At 40.3% G+C, this 14,278-nt stretch overlaps 4 protein-coding genes across 5 annotated transcripts; 2 read left to right on the top strand and 2 right to left on the bottom strand.

The window, feature by feature from the left end:
• Positions 8 to 889, top strand: LOC109718443 (aspartyl protease AED1-like). Its single transcript, XM_020244688.1, has one exon. It carries the CDS (start codon positions 8 to 10, stop codon positions 887 to 889), a length of 882 nt encoding a protein of 293 aa, XP_020100277.1.
• On the top strand, positions 1,888 to 2,763 carry LOC109718442 (aspartyl protease AED1-like). Its single transcript, XM_020244687.1, has one exon. It carries the CDS (start codon positions 1,888 to 1,890, stop codon positions 2,761 to 2,763), a length of 876 nt encoding a protein of 291 aa, XP_020100276.1.
• LOC109717930 (profilin-2) lies at positions 4,920 to 8,031 on the bottom strand. The gene is made up of 3 exons (XM_020243892.1): positions 7,718 to 8,031; positions 5,828 to 5,965; positions 4,920 to 5,322 (listed from the first exon to the last, which is right to left on the bottom strand). The coding sequence occupies exons 1-3, from the start codon at positions 7,838 to 7,840 to the stop codon at positions 5,188 to 5,190; spliced, it is 396 nt and encodes a 131-aa protein (XP_020099481.1). The 5' UTR covers positions 7,841 to 8,031; the 3' UTR covers positions 4,920 to 5,187.
• Positions 9,095 to 13,448, bottom strand: LOC109717928 (putative dual specificity protein phosphatase DSP8). 2 transcript variants are annotated; one of them, XM_020243890.1, is made up of 7 exons: positions 13,249 to 13,448; positions 12,860 to 13,134; positions 11,858 to 11,980; positions 11,371 to 11,464; positions 10,545 to 10,627; positions 10,313 to 10,402; positions 9,095 to 9,912 (listed from the first exon to the last, which is right to left on the bottom strand). In XM_020243890.1, exons 2-7 carry the CDS (start codon positions 13,049 to 13,051, stop codon positions 9,628 to 9,630), a joined length of 867 nt encoding a protein of 288 aa, XP_020099479.1. In that variant the 5' UTR covers positions 13,052 to 13,134; positions 13,249 to 13,448; the 3' UTR covers positions 9,095 to 9,627. The 2 variants fall into 2 exon arrangements, with proteins under 2 accessions (XP_020099479.1, XP_020099480.1); XM_020243891.1 differs by lacking the exon at positions 13,249 to 13,448 and adding an exon at positions 12,076 to 12,469 and having other exon boundaries at positions 12,860 to 13,002.

The raw sequence follows: 14,278 nt of genomic DNA, 5'->3' as shown, positions 1-14,278 counted from the left end.
GCGCGACATGTTCCGCTGCGTCAGCAACAAGTGCATCTACGACGTACACTACGCCGACAAGACACATTCAGCAGGCTGCCTCGCAAGGGAGACATTTGTGCTCCCGTCGAGGCAGGCCGGCAGGCTGACAGCCATCCAGAGCCTGGCATTCGGTAAGTCGAATGAGACGTACCCACACGACTTCTTCTTAGGGGCCGGATACATTGGCGGGATTCTGGGAATGGGCAGGGGGAAGCAGTCGTTCGCCGTGCAGCTCGCCAGCATGCTCGGCAACCGTTTCTCGTACTGCTTCCCCCCGGTGACGGATCTTTCTCCCAGCTACCTACGGTTCGGCGATGATATCCCACCGACCGCCGGCCTGAAGACGGTACCGTTCGTGCCGAGCAGGACAGACGTCTCGCACTACAACGTTGCCCTGACCGACCTCAGTTTCAACGGCCGGCGCATGCGGTTTAACTCGGGTGACTTCGGGGCCCATGGGTGCGCAATGGACTCGGGTGCGACGTTCACGATGCTGCCCAGGCGGGCCTACAACAGAGTCGAGAACACGATGATTGATTACTTCAGCGGTTTTCCGCATTTGCATAGGATAGAGAACTCGACGGGCCAGCACGGACTCGACCTGTGCTACGCATACGAGGGAACGTTCGACGCGTATCCGTCGATGTCCTTCCACTTCGCTGCGGTGGGGGGCGAGGGCGACGTTGAGCTGGGGCTGCTGAAGGAACGGCTGTTCATGGTGCTTCCAGGCACATTCTGCTTGGCGCTCGGCGCTTGGGATGAGGATATGAGCGTGATCGGCGCGGTGCAGCAGGCCAATCTCCGGCTGATCTACGATCTGGGGGCGCAGCAGCTGCAGTTCGCCGACGCGAACTGTCGTCAAGCATGATGGATGAGATTTTCCTTTCCTTGTTTTTTCCCTCCTTTTCCTTTTTTTTTTTTTAAAGAATAATGAGGCAAATAGAAATAGAGGGATCATAAAACTAAATTTGTAGCCTATTGGCGGGGCTTGCTCAGGCTCATTCTGAATTCTCCCAAGAGCAATGCTAGGGATATATATATATATATAATCCTTGACTAATGCAAATCTAATAACCTTCTCATCCAAAGACTCTTTATCCTTTACTCGTAATATCTATCTTTTTTTTCTTACTAAAATTCAAAAAAAAAAAATGTAAATCCTAATTAAAATGCTCGGGGTGTGTAAGATTTATATCTAACCATAGGTGTACAAGTAGCATTTTGCTCCTCCTAAAATAAAGGAATTTTTTTTTGATATTCATGCATGCATTTTCTTTAATGGAAAGGAAAAAAAAAAATGGAGAAGCAAACGACTCCAGACAATTCCTCCACACAAGTTCTCCAACTACACATTAGCGATACTTTTTGATTTGCTAGAGAGAAGGATAAAAAAATTACAAAGAGCTTTAAGAAGGGGGTGGAAAGTATTACATGGACCATGGAACCAACATTTTTTTTTCTAAAGATAATTTTAAATCGAACAAGATGTAAACAAAAAGCGAATTAGGCACGAAACGGGCTAGCATTATCAATGAAGTTTTTCTCCAGAAAATTATACGCGCATCTTGCACGCCAACCGTGCAGTAGTCTACTAGGTTTCATCTCAATCAATTTGATCTGAAGCTTGACCGATTGACTTATATAAAAGCATGTTTGCCTCGTATTTGGAATAAGAATGAAAAATAAAATTAAATAGTATTAGAATAAATGATAAATGAGAACTCATCTAAAAATATATAATTTATTATTAAAATAAAATATTAGAATGAATATCTAGAATTTTGAAAAAAATTCTTAAGAGAGAGGAGAGAGATGAAAAAAGAGAGAGACAATAAGTGAATTAGGTCATTTCTATTCTAGAATANCATGTTCCGCTGCGTCAGCAACAAGTGCGTCTACGACATAAAATACGCCGACGAGACGCATTCGGCAGGCTGCCTCGCGAGGGAGACATTCATGCTCCCGTCGACGCAGGCCCGCAGGCTGACAACCATCCGGAGCCTGGCATTCGGTAAGTCGAACGAGACGTACCCACACGACTTCTTCCCAGGGGCCGGATACATCGGCGGGATTCTGGGAATGGGGAGGGGGAGGCAGTCGTTCGCCGTGCAGCTCGCCGGCATGCTCGGCAACCGTTTCTCGTACTGCTTCCCACCGGTGACGGATCTTTCACCCAGCTACCTACGGTTCGGCGACGATATCCCACCGACCCCCGGCCTGAAGACGGTACGGTTCGTGCCGAGCAGGGGAGACGTCTCGCACTACAACGTTGGCCTGACCGACCTCAGCTTCAACGGCCGGCGCATGCGGTTTACCTCGCGTGACTTCGGGGCGTGTGCAATGGACTCGGGCTCGACGTACACGATCCTGCCCAGACGGGTCTACAACAGAGTCGAGAGGGTGATGATTGATTACTTCAGCGGTTTTCCGCATTTGCGTAGAGTAGAGAACTCGACAAGCTGTCACGGAGTCGACTTGTGCTACGCGTACGAGGGAACGTTCGGCGCGTATCCGTCGATGTCCTTCCACTTCGCTGCGGTGGGGGGGGCGGGCGACGTCGAGCTGGGGCTGCCGAAGGAAAGGCTGTTCGTGCCGCTTCCAGGCAAATTCTGCTTGGCGCTCGGCGCTTGGGATGAGGATATGAGCGTGATCGGCGCGGTGCAGCAGGCCAATCTCCGGCTGATCTACGATCTGGGGGCGCAGCAGCTGCAGTTCGCCGACGCGAACTGTCGTCAAGCATGATGGATGAGATTTTCCTTCCCTTGTTTTTTCCCTCCTTTTCCTTTTCTTTTTTTTTTAAGAATAATGAGGCAAATAGAAGTAGAGGGATCATAAAACTAAATTTGTAGCCTATTTGGCCGGGGCTTGCTCAGGCTCATTCTGAATTCTCCCAAGAGCAATGCTAGGGATATATATATATATAATCCTTGACTAAATACAAATCTAATAACCTTCTCATCCAAAGACTCTTATCCTTTACTCGTAATATCAATCTTTTTTTTCTTACTAAAATTCAAAAAAAAAAATGTAAATCCTAATTAAAATGCTTGGGGTGTGTAAGATTTATATCTAACCATAGGTGTACAAGTAGCATTTTGCTCCTCCTAAAATAAAGGATTTTTTTTTTTTTTATATTCATGCATGCATTTTCTTTAATGGAAAGAAAAAAAATGGAGAAGCAAACAACTCCAAACGATTCCTGCGCACGAGTTCCCGAACTACACATTAGCGACACTCCTGTTTTGCTAGAGAGAAGGACAAGAAAAATTACATAGAGCTTTAAGAAGGGGTTGGAAAGTATTTCATGGACCATGGAACCAACATTTTTTTTTTTTCTAAAGATAATTTTAAAATCGAAAAAGATGTAAACAAAAAGCGAATTAGGCACGAAACGGGCTAGCATTCTCAATGAAGTTTTTCTCCAGAAAATTATACGTGCATCTTGCACGCCAACCGTTCATTAGTCTACTAGGTTTCATCTTAAATCAATTTGATCTGAAGTTTGACCGATTGACTCTAAAAGCGTGTTTGCCTCTGCCTCGTCTTTGGAATAAGAAGGAAAAATAAAATTAAATAGTACTAGAATAAACGATAAATGAGAACTCATTTAAAAATATATAATTTATTATTAAAATAAAAAATTAGAATGAATATCTAGAATTTTGAAAAAAAAAATTTTCTTAAGAGAGAGGAGAGATATGAAGAAAGAGAGAGAAAAGGGGGCGAGTGTAAGAAAGAGCTTTGCATGGTTTAGTTTAGAATGGATTAATTTAAAATTCCAAAATTGGATTAGACAATAAATGAATTAGCTCATTTCTATTCTAGAATAGAATAAAGAACGAAATCCAATTCCTAAAAAACAAACTTCAACAAATTTAATTTAATTTTATAATCCAAAATAGATAAACCAAACAAGTCCTAAATTTTATTATCCCCATTCCAGCATAAAAAGACGTCAAGTATAAAAAATAGCATACGGTTGCATCTTACATGCATTTCGGCTAGAGACTTTTTTAATAAACTAAGATATGGACTTGAAATTCAATGAGAAAAAAAAAATTAAGAGACTGGTGGGACCATGTTAAATAATATAAAACTACCATTATTTTATTAAAAACTTGAGCTCTCAAACTAAGAGGACGATGTATTCATATTTTTTGTCAACAAAAAAATTGTATAAATCCATCTTACCCAAATTGATTGAAGGAAACTTAAAAGGATTCAGGGGTATTGAGGACAGCAGCCCAAGGAACGGAGTCGTACACCTTGCGAATATCTAACTTGGCGCAAAACTTTTTCGTTCCTTTGTCTCTATGAAAGCTAGGGACAAAATCGAAATGCTATTCCTCGGGGAGATTTGTACTCGAAAGGGGTCTAACTTGACTAATCGAGATTTAAGCATAGCGCTTTTGCTCAAGGGTTAGTTATGAATTTCACGATTGTGATTGTATCTCTTCTTGTAGCTTTGAAGATCAAAAAGCACTGGCTGACAAAAAAGGAAGTCAATTCTGACATTGAAACTTCACCTTTTTGAGAAAAGGGAACGATCGAACAGCTTGGACAGTTGGATTTGCGGTTAATGGTGCCCGGATTGTTGGCCATGATTTCGGCCAAAATTGTAGTGGTTATGGCCCTGATTCTAGCCAAGATTTGGTTGATAGCCAGGGTTGGATTGGTTGGGGAAGGCCTGACTTGTTCGTTACCGTAAAGGAGTTGCAACATTTGAATTTCTCTGACATTCCGCCTTTCTGAATTCACCAAAAATCAATTTCTCCTTCGAATTACTCGTTGAATTGAATTTCGCACCGGAAACTAGTGCAACACCAAAGCAAAGCATATACAAAAGCAAGTAAAAACACAGCGGAAGGTTAGTTTTCTTCAAACCTTGAAGAGGATCATTATATAAAATAAATAGGTATTAAATATCATCACTCAGAGAGAAATGCCGAAAACCCCGACAAAAATTAGGAAATTACAGAAGAGTTCAACAACAATGACAAATAGACTGCTTACTACAATACTCTCTTTTTTTTTGGCCCCCTTAAAATAAATTCCCACAAAAAGACTTCAGAGCTAAAATTATTCACTCGCAATACCCATTTCAAAAGATTGCAGAAACGAACAGAGTAGAAAATGAGTTTTGAAGAGAACAATAATACCAGAAACTCAGTAGCCCTGCTCGATGAGATAATCGCCGAGCCTCTCAACGACCATGTTGCACTGGCCAGGCGTCATCGGCTCTTCGTATATGCCGATGATCAAAGCCATGTTGGTTTTCTTCACACAAGCACCTCCTGGGCCCTGGAAATATAACAAATAACATCATATAAACAAAAGTTGGGCATTTTGCAAATATATACCCTTCGGAGATCAATTATCTACACTGGTTGGTGTTATCAGAAATGGACCAAACTCCTGGTTGAAGCAGTCGACTTGCGACTCATGTATAAATTCAGTTTATGCTAGTTAAAGCCGTGTGAAACTATGCTAAGCTAGTTTTGACCAACTTGGTTAAGAATCCAAAATAATACCTACTCCAACTGAAACCAAGATAGTTTGGTTTTAAATTAGTTTCAAACCTTAGCTACAGATCGGTATTTGTCGAAACAAGAACTTTAGATTTTGGTTTCGGAGTTTCTTATCGGAGTATCTTCTGAAACTCCAACCAGCGATTACAGTTACACATGCCCAAGCAAAGAACCAAATTATTGCGCATGCAGCAAGCTTTCCGGTCTATTTTCTTTTGATGCCTATTGTAAAAACAAAATGCAGCCTCATATAAAAGATGAAGCATAAAAATACAAACCTTCTTCCCCCGAATGACAACCCCTGCTTCACCTTGGATTACCATGTATTTTGCCCCACCAAGGAATAAACCAGTCGGCGCAAGAGATCCAGGTTCATTAAAATCATTCATGATAGCAGCAGCCTCCTCAGGCTTCAGCTGCGGCACAAAGAAACAACAAGAAGTTATCAAAAAGAGAAGCGAGAGTTTTCACATTTGACAAAACAAGAATTTGCACAAAGGCTTCACAAAAAGATTTGGATGTTGGCAATTTACTCTCACCAACAGCAAAATCAAATCTAAAACTTCTCTGATCAGTTACAACACTCACATGCTTAGTAATCATAATATTTATTAATCGTAAACTAATCTACAACAGTGAAGGGGTTCCAAACTAACGAATCTCATCAGAGAATAGATGCCCTACGAACACTTCCATTACCTTCTATTTTCAGTTAATCAAATGAATTATCTTCCAACAACATATCAAAAATCAAATGGTCACCCAGACAAACATGCATCACTTTTCCCTCCCTCACCACCTTAGGACCATCAAAGCAGTGCACCGATTGGCAATGATATCAACTGTACACATTCCATAGTTTCCGACCTCAATGGTTTAAAATCATCTCCAATGTGACACGTGAATCAGGATCAAGACCACCAAAAGAGAAGGCGAAGGTATTTGACCGTAGCCTGACACATGTGCTGGCACTTTTTCAAGCATCTTTTGACATGGCAGGCGTTATTATCCATACAATCCGTTTAAGTGACTACATGTAAAGGAATGCACATTTACCGAAATGCATACATGTAAAAGAACAGGCATCTATATAGATTAACAGGAAAATTTACCACAAGTTAGAAGGAAACTTACAACCGTTAAATCTTGACATGGGATATAAAAACAGCATTTTGATCACATATATTTTACTTGCATTAATACTATTTTCTTGCCTCAAACTCTTAATAAAATATATATAGTCAAGAGCACTAAATAGGCTAAAACTAAAACTATCAACAATCATCCAGTATAAAAAATTGCCAAGGTATGCTCATGAATAAACAAAAGAAACACAATCAACTTCAAACAATCGAAGTACCATCTGGGCCAAAATCAGTACAAATGGGCGTCATGCAAATCAATCACCTATCAGCCAAAAACTAAACAATAGGCGATACCTAAACAACTACAATATAATTAAGGATGATAAGCTACAATGCTTTCCTAGTTACATACGCTAAACAGAAAAGGGCTAATCCAAGAAAGGAGATATCAATCGCAATATCATCAGATTAACTAAACAACCATTGTGAAGATGGATCAAACTATTTGAAAGCCGTTGAAATAAATCTCCATAAACAGGATTAGTAATACAGATAATTATTGCCTCAATAATACGGTTTCCTCTCGAAACCTCAACTCCTAAGAAATGAACTCTTATTACGAAATCAATAAGACAACTTGTGGAAAAACATGGGGACACTCTAATCCAAATATCCTCCATATGATGATTCTACCGTATCTAATATCAGATTGAGAAAAGCATCCCTCAATGATCACATTAGCAAAAGTATTCTCGTTATAAGAATTCCATGATATATCTATTACACCAGGGAGAATCGATACTCAAACCCTAGATCCGATTCAATAGCATGCAAATCGGTCAACCACGACAGGATAAGATACAACACACCCTTCTCCACACCCTTCCCCACCTTCGAACACCAATTACCGATTCGATCTCCACAATCAAGCAACAAAAACACCTAGATCTACCAATTATTCGTCGCAAATCCAGCAAAAATCACCAAAAAATCCTAAAAAAAATCGAGGATCCGACCAGATCTCGCGAAGAAAGATACAGGCGAGTTGGATCGGATCAGCCGATCGGATCGGGAGGGGTTTACCTGAGGGAAGTTGGCGCTTTGCGCCCAGATGCTCCCGTCGTGGCCGACAATGGCGGCGGAGCTGAGGTGCTGGTCCTCGATCTCGCACATCAGGTGCTCGTCCACGTACTGTTGCCACGACATCTTCGTCTCCTTCCTCCTCGCTCCTTCCCTTCTTCCTCTTCGCCCTCGCTTCGATCGCACGCTCTCTCTCTCTCTCTCTCTCTCTCCCCCTCTTTCTCTCTTCTCGGCAAACGCGGTGAGGTGAGATTTATATGCGTGGAGAAATAAAGAAATAAAATTGAGTTGGCAAAATACAGTGGGAGCGTGGGATTTGGGAAATGGGGTTTTTATAGGGTCTGAAAAACTCTTAACCGAATTTAATAGGTCGCCTTCGCGTCCGGACCCGAATGCGCCCGTGTGGTGGTGCACAATGTACATCACTACATGCTCACCGCTTCTAGCTAATCAATCGGTCGGCGAATTTTCTCAGATTTTATTTATTTATCATAAAAATGGAAAGAGCTTAACAAGTGAACTGTAACCACAATTAATCATAAAATTTATTTATTAAAAATAAAAACGTAAACAACTTCGAGAATCTACCATAAAATAATAATAATAATAATAATGTAGTATGCACAAGGTGCTTAGCCAGTACTAATAAAATTTTATCCAGCTAATGTTTCCACAAATGTGACAACTTTTTTGCAGCTTAAAAGAAAGCTTCTCCCTCCCCAGTCCATGATGAGGTTGCTCGACTCTTTTCACATTTTTCGAGCACTTGATCCTTGATAGAGTAGTACGAGACAATTCAACACCTATATATCCAGGTTGGCCTTATGCTCAAGTTGCTGTAGATGTGTAAGCACTTGTAGGACCACTAAGCATTGGCTTCCTCTAAAAGCACTTTGTTAAGCAGAAATTTACGGAGTGCAAGCTCATCTGGTATCCTTTTTCCTCTGATAATTTTCAGGAGTTACACTAACTATGGGGATCTGATTAGATGCGTTATAATGGTGCCAATGAGGAAACCAAATAAGATAATCTTTAATTATAACACCTTCTGTGGTAATCACCATCAACTCTTGTAAAATCAAGTTTTACACCGCAAACATTCTTTTGCATTCTTTTCGTACCAAGCAAAACTGTTGCTTCAGTGGTACTCTTCAAAGCACCAACTGCTTTCCTTGGGAATTCCCTTTCGGAAACGGATTATACATCAACAAGAGAAGCACATAGGAGGATTCTTTCAATAGTAACTGCTACGACAAAGTACAACTTATAAACCGTAAGCAAAACAAATCAAATCACACCAAACAATTTAAATTCGGCTCCATTTGGAGCCAAACAGTGAGGTATCCTGAATAAAGAAAAGATTAAAGTAAATAAGCAAAATTGCTTCCGAGATATACTTTGACTGCTTAGTTTTAAATTAAGGGTAAACCGAAGTGTCGTATATTACAGTTTCCTTTTCACCACTGGAACCATGGATGCTCCTGTAGATGACTGACATGTACAAAGCTTATTTCTACATTATTAACTATTTATCTTCAACTTATATATACAGAAATCAGCGTCCCCTATTGAGATATTTACATATATATACCCCTGTGAGATCATCACTTAACATTTATACCCATATGGAATATGAAGTTTCACAAATGCCCTTCAAAAGTTCAATTTCTTATGTATATATATACTATTAATATCAGACAAATTGCCCCTCCCCGAGAGACTTTTTCTGATTGATAACCAAACTTCTCCCCACAGATTAGATGCTTGCCAACTTGCGGATGCTTATTAATAAGCTTGTTTTTGAAAGATATATATGGAAATTCCGATACTACTGGGGTATATATGCAAATAGAAGTATGCTGCAGGGATATATACATACAAGTCCCTCCCTATACAAATATAGGCGAAGGACTTTAGCAAGCTCTTATCTCTGGCAAGCGGTGGCTAACCAACAAGGAGCTGCCACCTGACACCTTCAGAGAGGCGAAGAGGCACGATAGCCTCGCAATCATCGGCCTAGCTCGAGCAATCCTGTTACCATGCGATGAGATGGTAAGATCCTCGGAAGAGCCAACGGTATAGCCTTCAAGATCCGCTTCTGTAATCAGCACAGCATCCCCTGCAGGAGAACAAATTGGGGAAATGCCGCCAAAAGAAGCAGGTAATTCCGTCTTTTGTTTGCTGAAGTCGTGAACTGCCTGCACAATGACCAACCACAATGGGATATAAGAAAAGCCCTATTATGCTAAGGCTACGGGAACCAGCGAATAGGGTGAGCACTATTGGTCTGGACTGAATAAACTGAAAAGAAATAACACATGACGATTGAATTAACCAAATTTTATAACAGTTTGTTACATGACAAATGGTTGCCATGCTCAACCAATATGACTGTCAGATCAAAAAAATTAATGGATAGCATTTTGCATCCATTCATATAAGTTTAATGCATATTAGACCAAGTGGTGTTTCCCCAAACCAGACCGAACCAATTTATGTGCACTTACAAGTTCACAGTAGAATCATTTTACATAGATAATAAATTTTTTCCTTCCACAAATATAATCTTCAACAACCCAATTGGTTATGTTTCATTACCTTCCATTGAGTCCGAGCCAGCAGGACTCGAGGCCTTATTGATCGCACATACTCCAAAGCAGCTGCAGGTGTCATGTGCTTATATTTTACCTGTGGAGTCTCTAGATATTAATGAATAGCACAAGAGTAGGGACAAAAATAAATATTCTTCACTTCTAGATAGAGAGGCTTCCTATGATTAAGAAAACCTAAGTAATCAGGAAATCAATAATTGGTTCCACTAAGTAATTACCAAATAGCATAAGACAATTGTCGTACTGCGCCCCCTCCCAGCTTTGCAGTGTACATAAGTTGTCCTCCCACAAGTTGCATTTTCTGGACAAAGTTAAGAAAAGTATAAATGAACTATTACTGTACTGCATTTGCAGATGGATTAGCATGATAACCAAAACCTACAGACTATGAAAGTTGTAACATATCGGTGACTCTCCAGCTACACCAATATCGATACTCCACAAAGAACCAATTATTCCATCAGCATAAAGCTAAAGCCTATATAGCAACATGGCAACTTGTAATAATCTCATTCCGCTCTGTAGCTCATTTGCCACCTAGCTATAACACAGTTACTACTTTAGCTTTAAAAAATAAAATAAAATCTTCCTATGGGAGGTGCATTTCCCAGTATACTAAAGGGAAGGGGGATATTCAGTATCTAACACTATGTAGCATATATCTATTTAATATGACAGTTCAAATGGCATTAAACATACTTTTAAATCTAAAAGAAAAAACATTAAACCATTCTTTAAACATCAGAAGTTACATTTCAAGTTGATTGACAATATCCAATAAGAACAAAATAAAAGGTTTCCCTGATGCATCTGCACTAGCAAGTTTTTTCTTGATGCATTAAGAAGTGCAACTACTCAGTGCTTAGGTCCACAGTCAAAAATGCAGCAGTGACCGTTCACTCCATTTTGATGCAAGAACTCGGTGCAAGTATTTTCAAGTGCAACATACTGTCGTGATCATCCAAAAGCTCATTAATTTTTCAGTACAAATAACAAGAGAGAATAAGAATTTGACTTAGGCACCATCAGATGACATTAACTTACTATGAATGAAATCAACAGCTCGGCATATATCCACTAGCGAAGGAGCAAACAAGTAATCTCTTGTAGGAATAACTAGGTGATCAATCCCGTGAGACTGAAATCACGAATGAAAGTGAATATCCATGCAAACTTAGTATAACAATTGCAAAAGTAATACACTGATAATGGCAAAGTTCATCAGTCAATTAATCCACCACTCAAAAATGGAGCACACCATCACTTCACATAGTTACATAGTCAATACTAGATCCCAAGCATAACCTAACTACAGGCATGGCACCATTCGCCTGGCCTTCAATTTAGAGAACCAAAGTACGCTTGAGATCACAGAAGCTAGATCATAAAGCATTTCAATTGTGGTGGACTAGAGATGTTCGTGTTCAACAATACAGGAAACAACTTGACAACATAACTGCTGCAAAACAAACTTGACTTAGTCATGTTACAACAGATCTATATAGCTTAAGGATGACGGAGGTGCACTTGCCTGATATAATGATGATGGCACTAATGTCTCATATGGTTCATTTAAGGTGACAACACCTTGAACCCCAAGCTGCTGCAAGCGAGGAACATCTGTACGAAATGGAACAGCCCCAAGCAAAAGAAACTGACAAGGAACATCATGCAACAAGTGAGTAAAATAGAAATATTTCTGCATTAGAGTGATAAACTTTCAGAGGAAGTGGTCCAACAATCATAGACCTTATTGTGAAGTTTCAGTTTGGTCCTCAATCTGTCAACTTTACAAACTGGTCCACTAACCTTTTCACCGCGTACAATCTTGATACTCCCATTAAAAATTTTGTCAACATCAATAGAGCTTTCCACGTAATCAGCATTAACTGCCATGTAATTAGCTTTCTCTCTCTATGGAGTAATGTTCGAACCGCACTGCTTGCATTGCAATTACATGGATTCTCTACCCTTTGCAATGGCGTAATCTGAACGCAAAGGCTAAGATTGCAGCACAGTGTAAAGGATAGGACCCAACTGTACAAATTGAAAGGCTGAGGACCACATACAAACATCGCTAAGAGATTGAGGATCCGTAGTGTAATTTTTCTGAGATACATCTGGTCAAATTCAATGGCACGTCCTGAATGAATAGTAAATTAAATTTCATTGGCATCTATGAAAGTAAAAACCATTCCAAACATGATGCTATAATGGCAATAAAGGGACCAATCTACTAAGCAGAAAAGAACAAGCAACAGTATCACATGAAACTACAAAGGCAGTAACGTACTGCAAAACCAAAGAAAAACATCCATACACTTGCTTACATGCTTAAAACTTGACTACACACTCTTCAGAAGGATAAGAACAAAGCTTCTAGCATTAATATATCTTTGGTAGCATTTAGCTACTTCCACACACTATCATCAACGAATCATCAGTATATTAACATTTAAATCAAAAAATGGGCAGATAAACCCTTGACAAAAGCCTAACCACAAAGGATTAAAGAAGAGAAAGGTACAATCACCTGATCTACTTCGTCCCACCAACGAAACTCGGCCTGGATCTTGCTTCTAAACACATTGTAGAGAAGAGTAGGATAGAAGAGAATCCGTGCTCCTGCTCCAACAAGCGCCTTCTTCGCCTTGATCGGAACGATCTCGCGACCACCACAATCGTCATCAGAGCCCCCGTCCTCGCCCAATTCGACGATCTTCATGATTCCAAACTCGAATTGAAGCGATCAAAAACTAAAACAAAAACTAGAATACGCTACTCGATTCCTGTGATTTCGATCGCACTCTAGCAACAGAAGCACCAAAGAGAAAGGGATCAAATTCGACGAAAATCCCCATGGAAACGCTATTTCTGATCGAATCAAAGCACCATTCAGGGGAAGCCGCATCGGATCAATACCTTACTGAAAGGATCGGAGATTTTGAGCTCGAATCTGAGGCGATCGGGACGATGAACACATCGATCTGAAGCTCCGAGAAAGGAGATCATGAAGGGAAACAGCAGATCCGGAAATCCTCGCTCTCCTCGACACCCAAGAGTCTCTCGATCGGAGGAGGGGAAGGTGAGCGCATAAGGGAGGTCAACTACCAAAAGTACACCGGGCACCATAAGGTTAAGAATATACCCTCAAACATTCTCATATTTACGATGGAACCGGATATTTCGTAGTACGAAATGAGCTTAGAGTCGTCGGATGGGTTTTCTTTTTAATCGTGACCGTTGGAATGACTGCTATTTTTACTGGATGTGTAGGATAAAAGTGGGGACCACGTGGCGAGGATAAAAGTGGGCACCACGTGGCGACCTTATTACAAGACACGTCAACATCTACATTTTAGGGTATACTTTATTTGGCCCGTTTGAGTACTCAAAGGCCCATTAGTTCCGTTTACGGCCCATTTGATAACATGGGCTTAAGCATGCAAAAAGTTTAGGCTAAGGATTGCTTGAATGCCCGGGACCACAAATTTGTCCCTCATTAGGCTCCCACGTGGAATATTTTGCCCGAACCTGGTGCACCACATAAGCTGTGGACCACCGCTTTTGGTAATCATCACTACATGTGAACTCAACGTCGCCTATATTGATATTATTATGTAAAAAAATAATTACCGTTCCATTATTACAAATGAGACAAAAGGAACTTTAATATTTAAGTGTTTATTTATTTTTGGCAAATTTGCAAGAATAAGAAGGCCGCAAGCTTCGACCGTCCGCCCGATCTCAACTTCATCTTGATAATGAATGAAGCAGCGGTCTCACATCAAACATAAAATCGAACTAATGCTCACAAAGATCAACAAGGTGCACCACTTCTATATTGAATCTGTATGAACTAATATATTCTCATCGATTATACTAACGCATCTTACTCTATTACAGTAGAGAAACGACAAAATATATTTATGCGCTTTTTTTTACTTTGTGT

The sequence above is a fragment of the Ananas comosus genome, linkage group 12, assembly GCF_001540865.1.
Source record: "Ananas comosus cultivar F153 linkage group 12, ASM154086v1, whole genome shotgun sequence".
Taxonomy (NCBI): Eukaryota; Viridiplantae; Streptophyta; class Magnoliopsida; order Poales; family Bromeliaceae; genus Ananas; species Ananas comosus.
Note: the sequence above shows the minus strand (reverse complement) of the source record. Positions and strands in the feature narration are given on the sequence as shown.